The 18,236-nt window shown below is 50.2% G+C and overlaps 2 protein-coding genes across 7 annotated transcripts in view; one reads left to right on the forward strand and one right to left on the reverse strand.

Annotated features, from left to right (window-relative positions):
- CAMK1 (calcium/calmodulin dependent protein kinase I) lies at window positions 1-17,715 on the forward strand. Of its 3 annotated transcripts, XM_053598783.1 has the most exons (12): window positions 155-521; window positions 2,635-2,749; window positions 5,332-5,463; window positions 8,294-8,368; window positions 8,451-8,589; window positions 11,523-11,649; window positions 11,744-11,819; window positions 12,465-12,577; window positions 13,745-13,823; window positions 13,910-13,997; window positions 17,211-17,328; window positions 17,437-17,715. In XM_053598783.1, exons 2-12 carry the CDS (start codon window positions 2,667-2,669, stop codon window positions 17,517-17,519), a joined length of 1,113 nt encoding a protein of 370 aa, XP_053454758.1. In that variant the 5' UTR covers window positions 155-521; window positions 2,635-2,666; the 3' UTR covers window positions 17,520-17,715. The 3 variants fall into 3 exon arrangements, with proteins under 3 accessions (XP_053454757.1, XP_053454756.1, XP_053454758.1); XM_053598782.1 differs by lacking the exon at window positions 155-521 and adding an exon at window positions 1-135 and having other exon boundaries at window positions 17,211-17,715; XM_053598781.1 differs by having other exon boundaries at window positions 149-521; window positions 17,211-17,715.
- The window catches only part of OGG1 (8-oxoguanine DNA glycosylase), a 16,796-nt gene continuing 12,563 nt past the window's right edge, over window positions 14,004-18,236 (reverse strand). For 3 of the 4 annotated variants that reach the window (XM_053598787.1, XM_053598786.1, XM_053598785.1), the window contains exon 7: window positions 17,652-18,000. In XM_053598787.1, coding sequence (XP_053454762.1) covers window positions 17,911-18,000 — 90 coding nt within the window. In that variant the 3' untranslated portion in view covers window positions 17,652-17,910. Of the gene's footprint in view, window positions 14,324-17,651; window positions 18,001-18,236 lie in introns of those variants that run through there. The other variant, XM_053598789.1, reaches the window with a different exon arrangement.

Raw genomic sequence — 18,236 nt, forward strand, 5'->3', positions numbered from 1 at the left:
TTCAGGGCCCTGGAGGGTGGGGCCAGAGGGGAGGGGAGAAAGCGTCCAGGAGCCCTAAGGGAGGTCTCAGAACGGGTCTGAGAGAAGAGCCACCAGGAGACAGGGTAAAACTGGCCAGCCCCTGACGTCAAACAGGTATGGGTTCGAATCCTGCCTTGCCTCTGACCTACTTCTCGTTTTGAAACCTCATGTCTCTGGGCCTCAGTTGTCCCCTCCGCGAAATGGAACCCTGCTGGAGACTAAGGGTGGGAAGCATCTAGCAGGGGCTCTCCGACCTGAACCGACGAAGTCCCCGCCACCCAAGCGCGGTCCCCAGCTCGGAGCGGCTCCTGGGCTCCCGGAGGCTCCTCCTCCGCTGACATCAGAGCCGCAGGCGCGCGGAGAGAGGCGGCCGGGCCGGGCCGAGCCCCAGCGCGAGAGCGGGCGGGCGAGCCAAGCGCGCAGCGGCTGCGGACGGCGGCCAGAGCTCGGCGCCAGCCACCTCGGGCCTCCCAGCCAGCCCCGCGGCGGGGCAGCCGCAGGTACAGCCGGGGGCGGCCGCGCCCTCGCCCCTGGGCGCTGCGGAGGGGCGGCGGGAACCTCCCAGCCACCGGTTACCGTCCCCAAGGAATGGTTACTGGGTGCCCTCCCGGGAGGGCTGGACCCTGATAGGCAGGGCTGGGCTCACCAGGCCCAGGCTCAGCAGGTGCCAGGCAGGCCTGTGGAAAACTGAGCGGGTAACGGAGGAGGGTGGAGAGGGGGCCTGTGTGTGCGTGCGAACGGTTCAGCTGGGCCTGAAGGTGGAAGGGCGTGGACATTTGGCGGTATAGACGGGGGTGGCGGTGGAGTGTACTAACGTCTTAGGACGGGCAGGTGAATAGGACACGGGGTTGTCGGGCCTTGGAGTGTAAGGGTATCCTTATGCGTGGGGACGTCTAGCAATCAGCAAGCTTTTTGTTGCAAGTGGGTGTTCAGGGGCTGTGTGCGCTGGTATTTGGCTCTAAGGGTAGTTAAGTCAAGAGTAGAAAGGGATGTACAATTGAATACTGAGGATGTTTGGAGTTAAATGTGTAAAGAGCGGGGCATGAGTGCTAAAGGTGTGACTAAACTCTCATACTTGTGTATTATCAAGCCCTCTGGGCCTGATCACTTTTTTGTCTGGGCGTCATCTTGTCCAAGTGTGTGTGGATGTGTTTTTCCGGGTGTAAGAAGAGTCTGGGTGAGAGATGTTTGGATGGACAGGCAGGTGTTCAGGTGTAAAGATGTCTGGCGAGTGTGTGGTGGGGGCATAAATGCTGATATCTGGGTAGGTGTCATGGTATCTGGATATAAAGTGTGCTGGATCAGGGAGGCACGCATTTGGGGTCAGGGGTGTGGATAGGGCTTGGTGTGTGGTGTCTGCTGCCGGGATGTGTGTGGAACTGTGAGGGGCTAAGTGCTAGGTCTCCAGGTGGTTTTAAGACTGCCTCTAGAACAGCAGTTCTCAACTGTATTAAAGGGTTGTGGCATTAGGAATGTTGAGAACCACTGCTCTAGAGCTTACCATCAAGTCTCCTCTCCTAGAAGTTTCTGCCCCTGAGATAGGTGGCCAGGGAACAAGGTCCCATTCAAGGAGTGGACTCTCATACCAGGGAGTCTATAAGGGCACTTTCCCCTCATTCTCCCACAGAGAACAGAGAAGGAATGTGCTTTCCCTGGGGTCATGCAGCATGTTGGGCTCTGTTTTGGGCTCACCTTCTGTGAGCTGGGACGGTGTTGAGAGGCTGTGTTCTCTGAATGGGCCCTAGTCTGGCCCCAGCTCCTCTATGGCCTCTGCCCTCAGAAAGCTTAGTTAGGGCCCCAGCTGGGTGTCATTTGGGCCTCTGGCCCCAGCGTCTAACCATGTCCAACCTCTGTCTCCCAATTCTCCATCTGATAAATGGGCAGAGAACTCTCAGCCTCTCCTGCTGGGTGAACCTCTCCTCAGCCCGGTAAGGGCCAGGCTGGGTCAGGGTGAGATGGCACCAGCAGGGGATAGCCTGGATAGGACCATTTCTCAGGCTTCTGGGACCCAGATGGGGAGTCAGGAGGGAGAGGCCTGGGGAGCTCCAGCTGTGGCTGCTGTTGCTGTGGTAACAGTGCAGAAAGAGCTATTTAAAAACGTGGCAGAGATATTGCTGGAAGCCCAGGCTGCCGGAAACCTGATTTCTGAGAGGCCAGGGTGGGGAGAAAAAGGAGGAGAGGAGACACCCTAGCAATTCCCAGGGTGGGGCTGGGCTATCACTAAATCTGTGGACAGGGGGATCTTCTAGGGCCATGTACTTTACAAGCTGCTCTGGGGTTTTGTCTGTTGTACTGCCAGAGGTCAGGGTTCTCCTGGGTGTTTGGATTTGGAGAGGGAGAAACTGGAAAGTGAGTTTACATGAATGAATGAATGAATGACTATTGAATATACAATTTTGCTGTCACCATGAAGGTTTTTCTCCAGCCATAGCATTTGCTAAACGGATGTTGTTGAATAAACAAATGACTGGCGAATGAATGAATGTGTATGTGTGTTGATTGATTGTCAAATGAATGGATTAAGGAATGAATCAATGTAGGCTGAATGACTGAAAATTTCCAGACAGTAAGGTTGGTTTCCACTTAGCTTTCTCCCTCTATTCCCCCTCCCAGGAGCCCTGGCTGTGGCCAGAGGGCAGTGGGCCATGCCGGGGGCAGTGCAAGGCCCCAGCTGGAAGCAGGCAGAGGACATTAGGGACATTTATGACTTCCGAGATGTTCTGGGCACGTGAGTCTCAGGGTCGGGGGTAAGGGGATGGATGGTTGGGTACTCCTTCCTCTGGTCAGTTGATCAAGCTTCCTGTTTCTGATAGCCCAGACCTTGGGGCAGCCTTGTCATGGCCTAGACTGGCCTCAGATTTTCACCTCTAGCTGGCAGTGGGGGGACACGGGTATTCTTCCCATAGCACTGGAGTTCTGCTGAAAAGAAGGAAGTAGAGAAGGGAGGAGCTAGTTTCATTAACTTGCTACCAAGAGCGGGGTGTTCTGGCCTAGGTTTGGGAAACGAAGCTGCACCTGGCTCTGTTTTTGGTGCTAGGAATCCAGAAATAACTCAAACCTGGTCTTTGCCCCTCAAGTTGATCCCAGACATGTAGAGGAGACAGACCCACCAGAAAATGACAACAGGGGTATGCTCTGTGCTCTAGTGAATGTCTAGGATGAGGGCTTTGTAGAGCCCAGAGAGAGCTATGGCTTCTGCCTGAGGAAGAATTTTCTGGAGAAGGGGGCATTGGAGCTGAGGATTGAAGGATGGGTCAGTGTGCACTCGTCAGAGAGGAAGAAGGGCATTTCAGGAGGAAGGAATATACAACCAAAGGCTCAGAGTCATGGTGTACATGGAAAGAGGTGGAGTTTGGTGGAGCTTAAAATCAGAGGCTGGGAAGAGTGGAAGAAAGATGCTGGAGATGAGAGTGTAACAGTTGAAAGCCAGGCCAAGGAGGCTGGATATTATCCCACAGGCCATAGGATGACATTTAAGACTTCTGGGCATATTTGCAATTCAGATTAGTCACTCTGGCCACAGCATAGAGGGTAAATTGGAGAGGGACAAGACTGGAAACGAGTGATGGGGTTAGCATAATCATGAATTATCCCTGATGATTGAAATTTCACCATGAGAGATGCTTTTCTTTGACTCATGACTTATTTATTTATTCATTTATTTTTTGAGACAGAGTCTCACTATGTTACCCTCAGTAGAGTGCTGTGCTGTCACAGCTCACAGCAATCTCAAACTCATGGGCTTAAGCGATTCTCTTGCCTCAGCCTCCCAAGTAGCCGGGACTACAGGCACCCGCCACAACACCTGGCTATTTTTTTTGTTGCAGTTGTCATTGTTGTTTAGCAGGCCCAGGCCAGGCTTGAACCCGCCACCCTCAGTGTAGGTGGCTGGTGCTGTACCCATTGATCTACGGGCACTGCCCAACTCATGACTTATTCTCCCAGGGAAAGCTAACTTATGTGGAAAGAATATCCTAGTAAATCCTTCTTAATCAGTGAACCTAAACATACAAAGCACCCGAAGATTTTGTAAAATGTAGTTCTGATGTAGTAAGTCTGGCATGGGGCCTGAGATGCTGCATTTCTGAAAAGTTCTAAAAGGTGTTAAATTAGCCATAATTCAAATTGGCTTTAGCAGACAAAAGAATCAATCAACGGGGCGGCGCCTGTGGCTCAGTGAGTAGGGCGCCGGCCCCATATGCCGAGGGTGGCGGGTTCAAACCCAGCCCCGGCCAAACTGCAACCAAAAAATAGCCGGGCGTTGTGGCGGGCGCCTGTAGTCCCAGCTGCTCGGGAGGCTGAGGCAAGAGAATCGCGTAAGCCCAAGAGTTAGAGGTTGCTGTGAGCTGTGTGACGCCACGGCACTCTACCGAGGGCGGTACAGTGAGACTCTGTCTCTACAAAAAAAAAAAAAAAAAAAAAAAAAAAGAATCAATCAACGGGCATATAGTAAAAAAATTCAGGGCTAGACTTCAGGCATGGCTGGATCTAGGGTTAGGGTTAGGGTATTATCAGGATAATATTACACGTGATATTATCAGGAAATTGGCTATCTCTCAGGTCTAACTTCCTTTGTGTTGTCTTCATTTTCTTTTCTTTTCTTTTTTTTTTTTTGTAGTTTTGGCCGGGGCCGGGCTTGAACCCGCCACCCCCCTGTATATGGGTCCTGGAGCCACAGGTGCCATCTAGTGTGTTGGCTTCATTTTCAAACAGTCTCTCCCACGTGGTAGCAAAGATGATCACCATTAGCTCTAAGCTTACATCTAAAGCTTACATCTAAGCTTACATTAGCTCTAAGCTCTAAGCTTCACAGGAAAGAGTGCCTTGGGTGGCACCTGTGGCTCAGTGAGTAGGGCGCCGACCCCATATACCAAGGGTGGCAGGTTCAAACCCAGCCCCGGCCAAACTGCAACAAAAAATAGCTGGGCATTGTGGCGGGTGCTGTAGTCCCAGCTACTGGGGAGGCTGAGGCAGGAGAATCACCTAAGCCCAGGAGCTGGAGGTTGCTGTGAGCTGTGATGCCACGACACTCTACCGAGGGCGATAAAGTGAGACTCTGTCTCTACAAAAAAAAAAAAGGAAAGAGCGCCTCATTCTCAAAGTGCCAGTAACCTGGCTTGCATCACATGGCCAACTACTATGGCCAGGGGACAGGGTGTTCTGACTGTCAGGGTGTGCATGAGTGATAGGAGGAGGCTCATCCCACCTCCTTGGTCCGGAGGTAGTCACGTAACCCACAGGGGGTAGAGGAAACACAAGAGGGAAACTGGGGTTCCCGTTCTTCACTTTGTGAATCTCCTCTCCTCATAGGGGGGCCTTCTCAGAGGTAATACTGGCAGAAGATAAGAGGACGCAGAAGCTGGTGGCCATCAAATGCATTGCCAAGAAGGCCCTGGAGGGCAAGGAGGGCAGCCTGGGGAATGAGATCACTGTCCTGCACAAGTGCGTGGGCTGCAGCCTGTCCCTGCTCCAGATCGACTTGATCCTCCCACCCTCCTCCTCCTTTGCTTTGGAAGAATTACTTAATTTCTCTGAGCCTCAAGTTACTCATTTATACAATGGAGATAATTTCTACTTGGCAGGGCTGTGGAGAATGTTACAGGTCCTGTATGTCAGCCTGGCACAAACGCAAACGTGACAGATGTGACTGAGATGCCAGTGCTCATCTCTAGGGGTTTAATCTGTTCAACCAGGTCTCAAGATCAATCTTTGAATATGATTTAAACCCTTACGTCTCAGCCGGTGTTATCTCTGGACCTACCCCAAGTTTCCTACACATATTAGTGCTACTTAGCAAGTTAAAAAATGTCCATCTGCTGACCCCCTGACTAAATCAACAACCGACTGGTCTATGAATTGCTCTTGCTGATATGAAGCCTAACCTCACTGGAAAGCTCAGAGAGAATCTGTACTTCTGGTCTCCCCCTGAGCTTCCCAACTATCCTGGGCAGGAAGAAATTTCCACTCTCAGGGGCTGAGGGTGGGGAAATGAGGCCCACAGTCACACAGCAAGCTGTGGCAGAGCTGAATCTTCCTCTTCACCAAGATCTGTCACCATTACTGGTTCATTTATTGTTTACTGTGTGCCGGGTACTGTGCTAAGCACCTTACCTGTATTATCTCCCGTGGTCCTCCCCCCACTTCTTTGAGAGAAGTACTGTCCTTGGCTTCATTTTATAGATAAAGAAACAGGCTTGGGGAGGCTACATTCAATCCAACAAGTCTGTATTATTGAGCACCTACTTTGCACCAGATGCTTGAGGAACAGTGGTGAGCAAGACAAAGTCCTTGGATTTGTGTAGCTGACATTCTGATGGTGGAGGCTGACAAACATGAAAACACAGAAAACTCTTACCAGCTGGGCACAGTGGCACGTTCCTCTAGTCCTAGCTACTCAGGAAGCTGAGGCAGGATGATTGCTTGAGCCCAGGAGTTCAAGGCTGTAGGGTGCTATGATCACTCCTGTGAATAGCCACTGCACTCCAGCCTGGGAAACAGGAAGCCTCATCTTTTATTTATTTATTTTTTTTTTGCAGTTTTTGGCCGGGGCTGGGTTTGAACCTGTCACCTCTGGCATATGGGGCCAGCGCCCTACTCCTTTGAGCTCCAGGTGCCACCCGGAAGCCTCATCTTTTTTTTTTTTTTTTTGGCTGGACTGGGTTTGAACCTGCCACCTCCAGCATATGGGACTGGCGCCCTATTCCTTGAGCCACAGGTGCCACCCCGGAAGCCTCATCTTTTAAAAACATAAGTAATCCAATCATGTCCCAATCAGTACTATGAAGTGAAAAGACACTTAGTAAGTAGTAGAGGCAGGATTTGGACCCCGGTCTGCCTGATGCCAGAGCCCAGTGTGTACCCTTCTGCTCTCTTGCTTTCCAAGAAATTATAATAAATCAACTTTTTTCTGTGGGTCCCAGATCCTTGGTTTGTTCTGCCCAGGTTTGCGGACAGTGGGGAGGTAGTGGCCGGGCCGTCAATAGGGCTCTGAACCACCACATTTCTTTCTTTTTCTCCCTTTCTCTCTCCTTTTCTTTGTTCTTTCTTTTTCTCTTCCTCTCCTCCCTCTTTACCCATCTTTCTTTCTTTCCTTGTTTTCTTTTTTTTTTGAGACAGAGTCTCACTATGTCACCCTGGGTAGAGTGCTGTGGTGTCACAGCTCACAGCAACCTCAAACTCTTGGGCTCAAGCGATTCTCCCGCCTCCGCCTCCCAAGTAGCTGGGACTACAGGTGCCCGCCACAACGCCTGGCTATTTTTTGGTTGCAGCTGTCATTGTTTGGCAGGCCTAGGCTGGATTCGAACCCACCAGTTCAGGTGTATGTGGCTGGTGCCTTAGCCGCTTGAGCCACAGGCGCTGAGCCTCTTTCCTTGTTTTTTTTTTTTTTTGTAGAGACAGAGTTTCACTTTATGGCCCTTGGTAGAGTGCCATGGCATCACACAGCTCACAGCAACCTCCAACTCCTGGGCTTAAGCGATTCTCTTGCCTCAGCCTCCCAAGTAGCTGGGACTGCAGGCGCCTGCCACAACGCCCAGCTATTTTTGGTTGCAGTTCAGCCGGGGCCGTGTTTGAACCCACCACCCTCGGTATATGGGGCCAGCACCTTACCAACTGAGCCACAGGCGCTGCCCGTCTCTTTCCTTGTTTTAAAAAAAATTTTCCTTTCCTTCCTTCCCTCTCTCCCTCCCTCTCTGGGGTCTTGTTACATTGCCCAGATTGGAGTGCATTGGCTCTTCACAGGTGTAATCACATCTCATTTCTCTCTCTTTTTTTTTTTTATTAAATCATAGCTGTGCATATTAATGCAATTATGTTTTTTTTTTTTGAGACAGAGTCTCACTTTGTCACCCTGGGTAGAGTGCTGTGCTGTCATAGCTCACAGCAACCTTAAACTCTTGGGTTCAAGTGATTCTCTTGCATCAGCCTCCCAAGTAGCTGAGACTACAGTCGTCCACCATAACACACAGTTATTTTTAGAGATGGGGTCTTGCACTGGGTTCAGGCTGGTTTCAAACTCCTGTGCTCAAACAGTCCACCTGGCTTCCCTCCCAGCGTGCTAGGAATTTTTCACTTTTCTTTTTTCTTCTTTTTTGATGGGTCTTGCTACATTCCCCAGGTTGAAGTACTGTGGCTATTCACAGGTGCAATCACAATGCACTACAGCCTGGAATTCCTGGGCTCAAGCAATCCTCCCACCTCAGCCTCCTGAGTAGCTGGGAGCTATAGGCGCCTGCCACCATGCCTAGCTAAACCACCTCATTTCTCCTTTCAGGATCAAGCATCCCAACATCGTAGCCCTGGATGACATCTATGAGAGTGGGGGCCACCTCTACCTCATCATGCAGCTGTGAGCGGCCCCGCTTCTGCCCCTTCCTCACACTTGTCCCTCTGTTCCTATTCTTTTGGCCTGACTGCCCTGTGCTCTCCAGGGTGTCGGGCGGGGAGCTGTTTGACCGCATTGTGGAAAAAGGCTTCTATACAGAGCGTGATGCCAGTCGCCTCATCTTCCAAGTGCTGGACGCTGTTAAGTACCTGCATGACCTGGGCATTGTACACCGGGATCTCAAGGTGGGGCTCAAAGGAGTGTAGTGAGCTGGGGCAGCTGGGGTTAGGGCTTTACAAATTCTTCACTGTCTGACCTTGAGCAATCCTCACCCTTAAGGTCACTGGGCCTTAGCTTCCCATCTTCAAAATGGACCTTGTAACCTTTATTTTTTTTCCTCTTTTTAAATTTTTTTTCACTCATTCACTCACTCACTCTGTCCAACCTTGTAACCCTTAAACTGCCTCTTTCCATTCCAGTTCAGACACTCAAAGGGACACAAAAGTGAACTATGCTGTTATTTTATCCAAATGATGTTTTGTGTCTATTTTTTCCCCATTTATTTTTTATTTGTATATATTCAAGGGGTACAAGCGCAATTTTTTTTTTTTTTTTGAGACAGAGTCTCACTTTATCCCCCTCGGTAGAGTGCCATGCTGTCATAGCTCACAGCAACCTCAGACTCCTGGGCTCAAGTGATTCTCTTGCCTCAGCCTCCCGCCACAATGCCTGGCTATTTTTTTAGAGACTGGGGTCGGGGGGAGTGTCTTACTCTAGCTCAGGCTAGTCTCGAACTTGTGAGCTCAGGCCATCCGCCTGCCTCGGCCTCCCAGAGTGTTGGGATGACAGGCGTGAGCCACTGTGCCTCACTCACAATTTTCTTGCATTGACACACTGGACTGTGGTGGAGTCAGGGCCCCCAGGGCATCCATCACTGGAGCAACACACACCATTTTAGCACAACCCCCCACCCATGTCTTTTCCTGGTAATAAAAGTCTCATTCACTTTTTTTTTTGCAGTTTTTGGCTGGGGCTGGGTTTGACACCACCTCTGGCATATGGGGCCGGTGCCCTACTCCTTTGAGCCACAGGCGCTGCCCTCTCATTCACTCTTTGTAGAAAACTTGGATGTGACAGCAAAGCATAAAAAAGAAAGCCAGAACTCCTTGAGCTCCTATTGCTCTGAGATAACGATGGGTTCATCTCTTGTAGTACGCTTCATTCCAGTATAGAAGGGTGGCAGGTCGGGTTTCAATTCTGGCCTTCCTTCTCCTTAAATGGATTCTTGGGCATGTCACTTTGCCTCTGAAGGCATTGATTTCCTCATCTGCAAAGTGGTTCCAGACTGGCCTGGCAGGGATATGGCAAGGATGATATGAAATCAAGCACAAACACAGGGCCTGGCACAGTAGACGTTCAAGAATTTCTTTTCTTTCCTTCTTTTTTTTGGAAACAGAGTTTCACTTTATCACCCTCGGTAGAGTGCTGTGCTGTCATAGCTCACAGCAATCTCAGACTCTTGGGCTCAAGTGATTCTCTTGCCTCCGCCTCCCAAGTAGCTGGGAAATACAAGCACCTGGCTTTTTTTTTTTTGGTAGAGACAGAGTCTACTTTATCGCCCTCGGTCGAGTCCTGTGGCATCACATTGCTCACAGCAACCTCCAACTCCTGGGCTTAGGCAATTCTCTTGCCTCAGTCTTCCGAGTAGCTGGGACCACAGGCATCCGCCACAACACCATTTTTTTGTTGTTGTTGTTGCAGTTTGGTCAGGGCTGGGTTTGAACCTGACACCCTCAGAATATGGGGCCAGCGCCCTACCCACTGAGCCACAGGCGCTGCCCCCCCCTTTTTTGGAGACAGAGTCTTATTATGTCACCCTCAGTAAAGTACTGTAACATCACAGCTCACAGCAATCTTAAACTTGTGAGATTAAGTGATTCTCTTGCCTCAGCCTCCCAAGTAGCTGAGACTACAGGTCCCACCACAATGCCCGGGTATCTTTTTTTTTGTTGCAGTTGCCATTGTTGTTTCGCTGGCCTGGGTTGGGTTGGAACCCACCAGGCTTGGTGTGTGTGGCTGGCACCGTAACCCCCGTGCTATGGGTGCCAAGCAATGCCTGGCTATTTATTTTTTCCATTTTTTTTTGGCTGGGGCTGGGTTTGAACCTGCCACTTCCAACATATGGGGTTGGCACCCTACTCCTTTGAGCCACAGGCGCCGCCCATGCCTGGCTATTTTTTTTTATTTTTATTTTTTTTGTAGAGACAGAGTTTCACTTTATGGCCCTAGGTAGAGTGCCATGGCATCACACAGCTCACAGCAACCTCCAACTCCCGGGCTTAAGCGATTCTCTTGCCTCAGCCTCCCAAATAGCTGGGACTACAGGCGCCCACCACAACACCCGGCTATTTTTTTGTTGCAGTTCGGCAGGGGCCGGGTTTGAACCCGCCACCCTCGGTATATGGGGCCGGCGCCCTACCGACTGAGCCACAGGTGCCACCCATGCCTGGCTATTTTTAAAGATGAGGTCTCGCTCTGGTTCAGGCTGGTCTTGAACCTATGAACTCACGCAATCCATCCACCTTGGCCTCTGAGGGCTAGGATTATAGGTGTGAGCTGTCACGCCCAGCCTCATTCAAGAATTTCTTTAGGGCTGCACAATACACACCTGAGGTTTACAGAAAATTCCCTCCCATACCTCCTTGGCCCATGTCCTTTCTGGAACTTTTGCCCTTCTTAAGAACTTGAATTTCTTTTCTTTTTTTTTTTTTTTGAGACAGAGTCTCACTATATCACCCTTGGTAGAGTGCTGTGGTGTCACAGCTCACAGCAACCTCAAACTCTTGGGCTTAAGCCATTCTCTTGCCTCAGTCTCCCAAGTAGCTGGGACCATAGGCACCTGCCACAACATCTGCCTATTTATTGTTGCAGTTGTTTAGCTGGCCCCGGGCAGGGTTTGAACCTGCCATCCTCGGTGTATGTGGCTGATGCTGTAACCACTGTGCTACAGGCGCCTAGCCAGAGAACTTGAATTTCTTGTGCCTCCAGCCAAGATGGTAGCTAAGAAGTCACAATGGCTTTGGGGAGTTCAGTTTCTCAGGGGGTGCTTGGGGAGGTAGAAGGTTCTGCCAGACGCTAGCCATTTCTGACTGCCCCACCCCTCCTTCCTACCTTCAAGCCAGAGAATCTGCTGTACTACAGCTTGGACGAAGACTCCAAGATCATGATATCTGACTTTGGCCTCTCCAAGATGGAGGACCCCGGCAGTGTGCTCTCAACCGCCTGTGGAACCCCAGGATACGTGGGTGCGGAGGGCCCTGGATTGGGGCTGTGACTGGGGGAGGAACCAGGAGCTTCAGAGCAGAGATTTGTCATCACCATGTCCCCTTGTCTCCACAGCCCCTGAGGTCCTGGCCCAGAAGCCCTACAGCAAGGCTGTGGATTGCTGGTCCATCGGGGTCATTGCTTATATCCTGTAAGTTGGGGCTTGTCCGTGGCAGGATGTGGCTCAAGAGTTGTCCTCTCGCTGTTTCCTCTCTTCCTCCCTCTCCATAATTCTTTCCTTCCCTCCATCCATAGTTGTATCAATCAATTAAGTACTAATATTACTTCATTCAATAGATACTATGTTTCAGGCACTGTGCCAAGCACTGGGGATTTAGGAGAGAATAAACCAAAGTGCCTGCCCGGGAAGCTGACCTTCTAATAGGGAATACAGATAATCAACAGTAAATAAATCCATAAAATGATGTCAGGTGATAAAAAATGCCATGGAGAAAATCAAGCAGGGGTAGGGAATGGGTGTTTCACGTGTTAGGGGGGTCAGGGAAGGGCTCACTGTGGAGGTGGCATCTGAGTGAGGTGAGGGAGTCACTCATTCAAGGTGTGGGGAAAAAATGGTAAGTGCAAAGGGCCTGAGGAGGGCAAGATGGTGGCACGTTCAAGGGACAGAAAGGAGGCCAGTGTAACTAGACAGGAGTGAGTAGGCAAAGGGGTAGAGTTTACAAGGCCGGGGGGAACTCCTTCCTGTGGGTTCTGACCCCTGCCTGCCCCAAAGCTCTACCCTGGAGCCAATGGGTGCACTAGATGTGGGAATGAGGATGACTTTCTCCCTGCTCAGGCTCTGCGGTTATCCCCCGTTCTATGACGAGAATGATGCCAAACTCTTTGAACAGATTTTGAAGGCCGAGTATGAGTTTGACTCTCCTTACTGGGACGACATCTCTGACTCTGGTATTTGTGGCTTTGCCTTCTTCCCCTGGGCCCCTTCCTCTGGTGACTTACTCATCCATTTCTTTTTTTTTTTTCTGGGGGTGGGGGGAGGTCTCCCTACTGCCTTCCTTTTGTCAGATTCTCCAACCCCAGACGAAGAGCTGTTTTTGAGATCAGACATCCCATCCTGGGTGCCTCCTTCTGCTCGGCCCCCAGTCTGAGAAACTTGTAGACATTCAGTCAGTCTTCAAACATAGTATTTTTGAAAATACCTTTTCCCTACTGACTTCCTAATGTCTGAAACACCACCATAACCATTTTCATCACCCCTTTTGTGCCCCTTACTGAGAAGCAAACCCGTGAACCCACTCTGAATTGTTTATGCATCAATGTGAGTATAAATACTCAGGAGATTCTTCATGAACAAGTTTTCCTTTTTTTTTTTCTTGGAGACGGAGTCCCACTGTGTTGCCCTGGGTAGAGTGCCATGGCATCATACCTCACAGCAACCTCAAACTCTTGGGCTCAAGCGATTCTATTGCCTCAGCCTCCTGAGTGGCTGGGACCATAGGCGCCTGCCCCAACACCCGGTGATTTTTTGGTTGCAGTTGTCATTGTTGTTTAGCAGGCCTGGGCTGGGCTCAAACTCACCACCTTTGGTGTATGTGGCTGGTGCCTTACTCACTGAGCTACAGGCACTAAGCCAGAACAAATTTTTCTTTTTTTTTTTGAGACAGAGTCTCACTTTGTCGCCCTCAATAGAATGCCATGACATCACAGCTTACAGCAACCTCCAGCTCTTGGGCTTAGGTGATTCTTTTGCCTCAGCTTCCCATGTAGCTGGGACTACAGGCACCCACCACAACACCCGGCTATTTTTTGTTGCAGTTTGGCCAGAGCCGGGTTTGAACCCACCACCCTCAGTATATGGGGCCAGTGCCCTACTCATTGAGCCACAGGTGCCACCCTAGAACAAGTTTTTCTTAAGAAAGGAGAGACCTGGAAGGCTTGGGGTGGGGCTTTGTGGTTTAGAAGGAGAGGTTGGAAGAGGTTGTGCACAGACAGCTCTGGCCTCTTTGTCTCTTTGTCTTGCTTTCAAGCCAGGCCAGACCTGAGGGAAGTGGGTACCATCTTGGGGGTGTCCACAGGCACTACCATGCTATCTTTGCTTTTGTCTTGGGGATTCAGCCAAAGACTTCATCCGGCACTTGATGGAGAAGGATCCAGAGAAGAGGTTTACCTGTGAGCAGGCCTTGCAGCACCCATGGTGAGAGTTCCCACAAGCTGCGAGCTAGGGTGGGCCCAGGCCTGCCTCTGTCCTTACAGGCAACCCTCCAATTACCCACATCCTAGGATTGCAGGAGATACGGCTCTAGATAAGAATATCCACCAGTCGGTGAGTGAGCAGATCAAGAAGAACTTTGCCAAGAGCAAGTGGAAGGTAAGCCCATGTCCCTGATTCTGGGTCCCAGCCTCCCCAGGACTCCTCCCCATCTCAATTGAGGCTCATCTCCCGCAGCACCTATCACCAAGTTGGGAACACAGTAACTGCTCAGGGATGTTTACTGAAGGACCACATTCATTCATTCAACAAATGCTCCTTGACACCTGCTCTATTCCAGAGGATTTCATTCATTCATTCATTCAACAAACACTCCCTCTGACCTCCAACTCTAGAGGAAGAACTGTCTATAATTCTTCAGGAGGCATCTGATCCAGTCTATGGGGTCCAGGAAGGATCATGAAGGTGGTGATGACCTGACAGACCTGTTAGTTGGGTAGGAATTAGCTGGGCACAGTAGATTAATGTCTGAGGCAAAGGGAACAGGTGTGCAAATGGCCAGGGGCAATAAACAGTTCAGCTTTCAGGGACAGGCAGATGCTGAGCCGGGCTGGACTAAAGGGGCTGAGGGGACTAAGAAGCAGGAGCAGGTAGGGGCCAGGCCACTCAGGGGCTTGACTGCCACAGTGGAGCTCTGAATTAATCCTGAGGGTTCTGAGAAGACCCAGGAAGATTTTAAGTAGAAATCTGGGCTTTAGAAAGCACTCTCAGGATGGAGAGAATGACATGGCGTCAAGACAGGGAGACCCGGCTCGGCGTCTGTAGCACAGTGGTTACGGCACTGGCCACATGCACCGAGACGAGCGGATTCGAACCTGGCCCGGGCCAGCTAAACAATGACAACTGCAACAACAAAAAAAATAGCTGGGTGTTGTGGCACTCTACTGAGGGCAACATAGTGAGACTGTCTCAAAACAACAACAACAACAAAACAAAAAACAAAAAACAAGACTGGGAGACCCATTAGAAGGCTGTGCAGATGTAGACAGGAGATGGTGAGGGCTTGGGCCTGAGCAGTAACAAAAGCACAGAGCAGTGGTTGAGCCCCAAGTCATTTAAGAGGTAGAAGTGATGATGGAATGGATGTTAAATAGAGATGTCAAGGGCTGGCCCAAGATTCTGGTTGGGGACAGAATAGACAGTCCTCAGTGCCATCACTGAGATGGTGATCATAAGGGCAGAAACATGTCTTGGGGAGGGATGGTTTTAGCTTTGGATATGGTGAATTTGAGGGGAGTGGGGGACATCTAGGTGGATATAATGAATAAAGAGTCACACATACATACCTGACCAAGTTACTTTAACTTTCTGCACCTCAGTTTTCTCCTTTGAAATGGTGATATTGGCTGGGCGTGGTGGCTCATGCCTGTAATCCTAGCACTCTGGGAAGCTGATGTGGGTGGATTGCTTGAGATCAGGAGTTCAAGATCAGCCTGAGCAAGAGTGAGACCCTGTCTATACTAAAAATAGACAAAAAATGAGCTAGCTGTTGTGGTGGGTGCCTGTAGTCCCAGCTACTTGTGAGGCTGAGGCAGGAGGATCACTTGAGCCCAAGAGTTTGAGGTTCCTCTGAGCTATGATGCCACAACACTGTCTCTAGGGTGACACAGTGAGACTCTGTCTCAAGAAAAAAGGAAAAAAAGAAAATGGTGATATAAATAGTGCCTACCTCAAAGAGTTTTGTGAAGATTAAATGAATTATCTGAAGTGCTTAGAGCAGTACCTGATATAAAGCTATTCATATGAAAAAGTATATGGGGGGGGCGGCGCCTGTGGCTCAGTGAGTAGGGCGCTGGCCCCATATGCCGAGGGTGGCGGGTTCAAACCCAGCCCCGGCCAAACTGCAACAAAAAAAATAGCTGGGCGTTGTGGCAGGCGCCTGTAGTCCCAGCTGCTCGGGAGGCTGAGGCAAGAGAATCGCGTAAGCCCAAGAGTTAGAGGTTGCTGTGAGCTGTGTGGCACTCTACCGAGGGTGGTACAGTGAAACTGTGTCTCTGCAAAAAAAAAAAAAGTATACGGGGTGGCACCTGTGGCTCACAGGAGTAGAGCACCAACCCCATATGCCGGAGGTGGTGGGTTCAAACCCAGCCCCAGCCAAAAACTGCAAAAAAAAAAAAAAAAAAAAAAAAACCACAAAGAAAAAAAGGTATTATATAGTTATATCTATCTATCTATCTATCTATCTATCTATCTATGCACACACACACGCATATATACACATATACAATGTTGGACAATTCGTGAACTCAGCCTAGAAAAAGTGCTACATACCTCATTGCTGAATATCACTATGGTCACCTTTAAAGTATTCCCCTTAGGGGCGGCGCCTGTGGCTCAGTCGGTAAGGCGCCTGCCCCATATACCGAGGGTGGCGGGTTCAAACCCGGCCCCGGCCAAACTGCAGCCAAAAAATAGCCGGGCGTTGTGGCGGGCGCCTGTAGTCCCAGCTACTCCGGAGGCTGAGGCAAGAGAATCACTTAAGCCCAGGAGTTGGAGGTTGCTGTGAGTTGTGTGAGGCCATGGCACTCTACCGAGGGCCATAAAGTGAAACTCTGTCTCTACAAAAAAAAAAAAATAAAAAAAAAATAAAAAAAATAAAGTATTCCCCTTAGGAAGCTATGTAACAACGCCAGGACCTAGTCTACCCTTCAAAGCACTCTTTGAATTCTTTTTCTGTAATGTCATCAGAGATTTGCATCATGAGGTTTGACACTTAAGTTTGTGAACTCTTAGGAAAAAGTGCTTTGAAGGGTGGACTCAACCTTGTGTACATGTTTATATGTACATGTACTTTTTATATATGTGCATGCATGTTTATGTAAATATATGATGTATGGCTCGGCTCCTGTAGCTCAGCGGCTAGGGCGCCAGCCACATCACCAGAGCTGGTGGGTTTGAATCCAGCTCAGGTCTGCCAAACAACAATGACAACTACAACAACCAAAAAAAATAGCCAGCCATTGTGGCGGGCGCCTGTAGTCCCAGCTACTTGGGAGGCTGAGGTAAGAGAATCGCTTGAGCCCAGGAGTTTGAGGTTGCTGTGAGCTGTTGACGCCACTGCACTCTACCCAGGGTGATAGCTTGAGACTCTGTCTCACAAAAAAAAAAAAAAAATATATATATATATATATATATATATACATGATGTAACTGAATATAACTTAATAAAGTCCTATAGAGGTTGGGGGGGGTGTTGGTGGAATCAATAAATAATAGCAATAAACATAACAGAACCATTGCCAAGAACCCCCCTGCCAGCCCTGCCCCATAACCTCCCTCTTTCTCAAGTCTTTTTCCCCTTTCTTCCTACAGCAAGCCTTCAATGCCACCGCTGTGGTGCGGCATATGAGGAAGCTACAGCTGGGCACCAGCCAGGAGGGGCAGGGACAGATGGCAAGCCATGGGGAGCTGCTGACACCAGCAGCTGGGGGTGAGGAGTGCGGGCTCTCTGGAACGGTATGGGTGGTCCACCAAGAGGCACTCAGGCTGGAGGGGAGGGTCTGCCCGACAGCCAACTCTGTTTTCTGTTCCCATGTAGGGCCCGTGGCAGGCTGCTGCTGTCGAGATTGTTGCATGGAGCCAGGCCCAGAATTGTCCCCCACACTGCCACCCCAGCTCTAGGGCCCTGGATGTAGAGCCAGGATCCCCTGCATGGGAGGGGTTGGGGGCAGCCTGCTCCCCTTCCCTCTGAACTAGGGAGTTAAACCCTGCCCCATCCTCTCCTCACCCCCTTCCCTATCACTGCTCACTGCATTTTCCATACAAATATTTCTATTTTATTGTTCCTTCTTATAATAAAGGAAAGAAGATAAAACCATAGTGCTGTCTCTCCAAATAGTATTTACCCCACCTTTTTGTGCAAACTAACTGCTTGATATGGGGATGCTTGGTACCTGAGGTAGTTGCAAGGAGCCTCCTCCCCAGCATGAGACTGGGTGGGGATGGGGACAGAGCAAAGGGAAATGGAGGGGAAAGGTCTTTTCAGGAATTCCTTTGCCCAGTGCCCTCCCACCTAGCCTTCAGGCCCTTTGGACCACTTTCTGCGCTTTGCTGGTGGCTCCCGAGCACAGTGGGGTTGGCGAAGGTCAGCACAAAACAGCACCTGTGGGGGAGAGTGGAGCATCTTTGTGGGAAGGAGGGTATACTGGGGTCAGGGCTGGTGACAGCGTAGGTAGGTGGAAAAGTCCATGGGGAGCAGAGGGAGGGGTAATGAGACCACTGGGGCTGGGATGGCAGGAGAGTCCTTTAGGGTCAGCTGGAGTAGTGGTGGTAATGGTAGAGTCCATGGTAATGGGTTTCTGGAAGAGTCCTCTGGGTCAGGACTCGGGCAGAGGTCTT

Source organism: Nycticebus coucang, chromosome 8 (assembly GCF_027406575.1).
Source record: "Nycticebus coucang isolate mNycCou1 chromosome 8, mNycCou1.pri, whole genome shotgun sequence".
In the NCBI taxonomy this organism is placed as follows: Eukaryota; Metazoa; Chordata; class Mammalia; order Primates; family Lorisidae; genus Nycticebus; species Nycticebus coucang.

What these genes read in the sequence shown, in the direction of transcription:
- CAMK1 (XM_053598782.1), top strand. Translation starts at nt 2,667, where the DNA reads ATGCCGGGGGCAGTGCAAGGCCCCAGCTGGAAGCAGGCAGAGGACATT. An exon ending in TTGTACACCGGGATCTCAAG is followed by an intron (nt 8,590 to 11,522) that starts GTGGGGCTCAAA and finishes CCTACCTTCAAG; the next exon opens with CCAGAGAATCTGCTGTACTA. An exon ending in GGACGACATCTCTGACTCTG is followed by an intron (nt 12,578 to 13,744) that starts GTATTTGTGGCT and finishes TTGGGGATTCAG; the next exon opens with CCAAAGACTTCATCCGGCAC.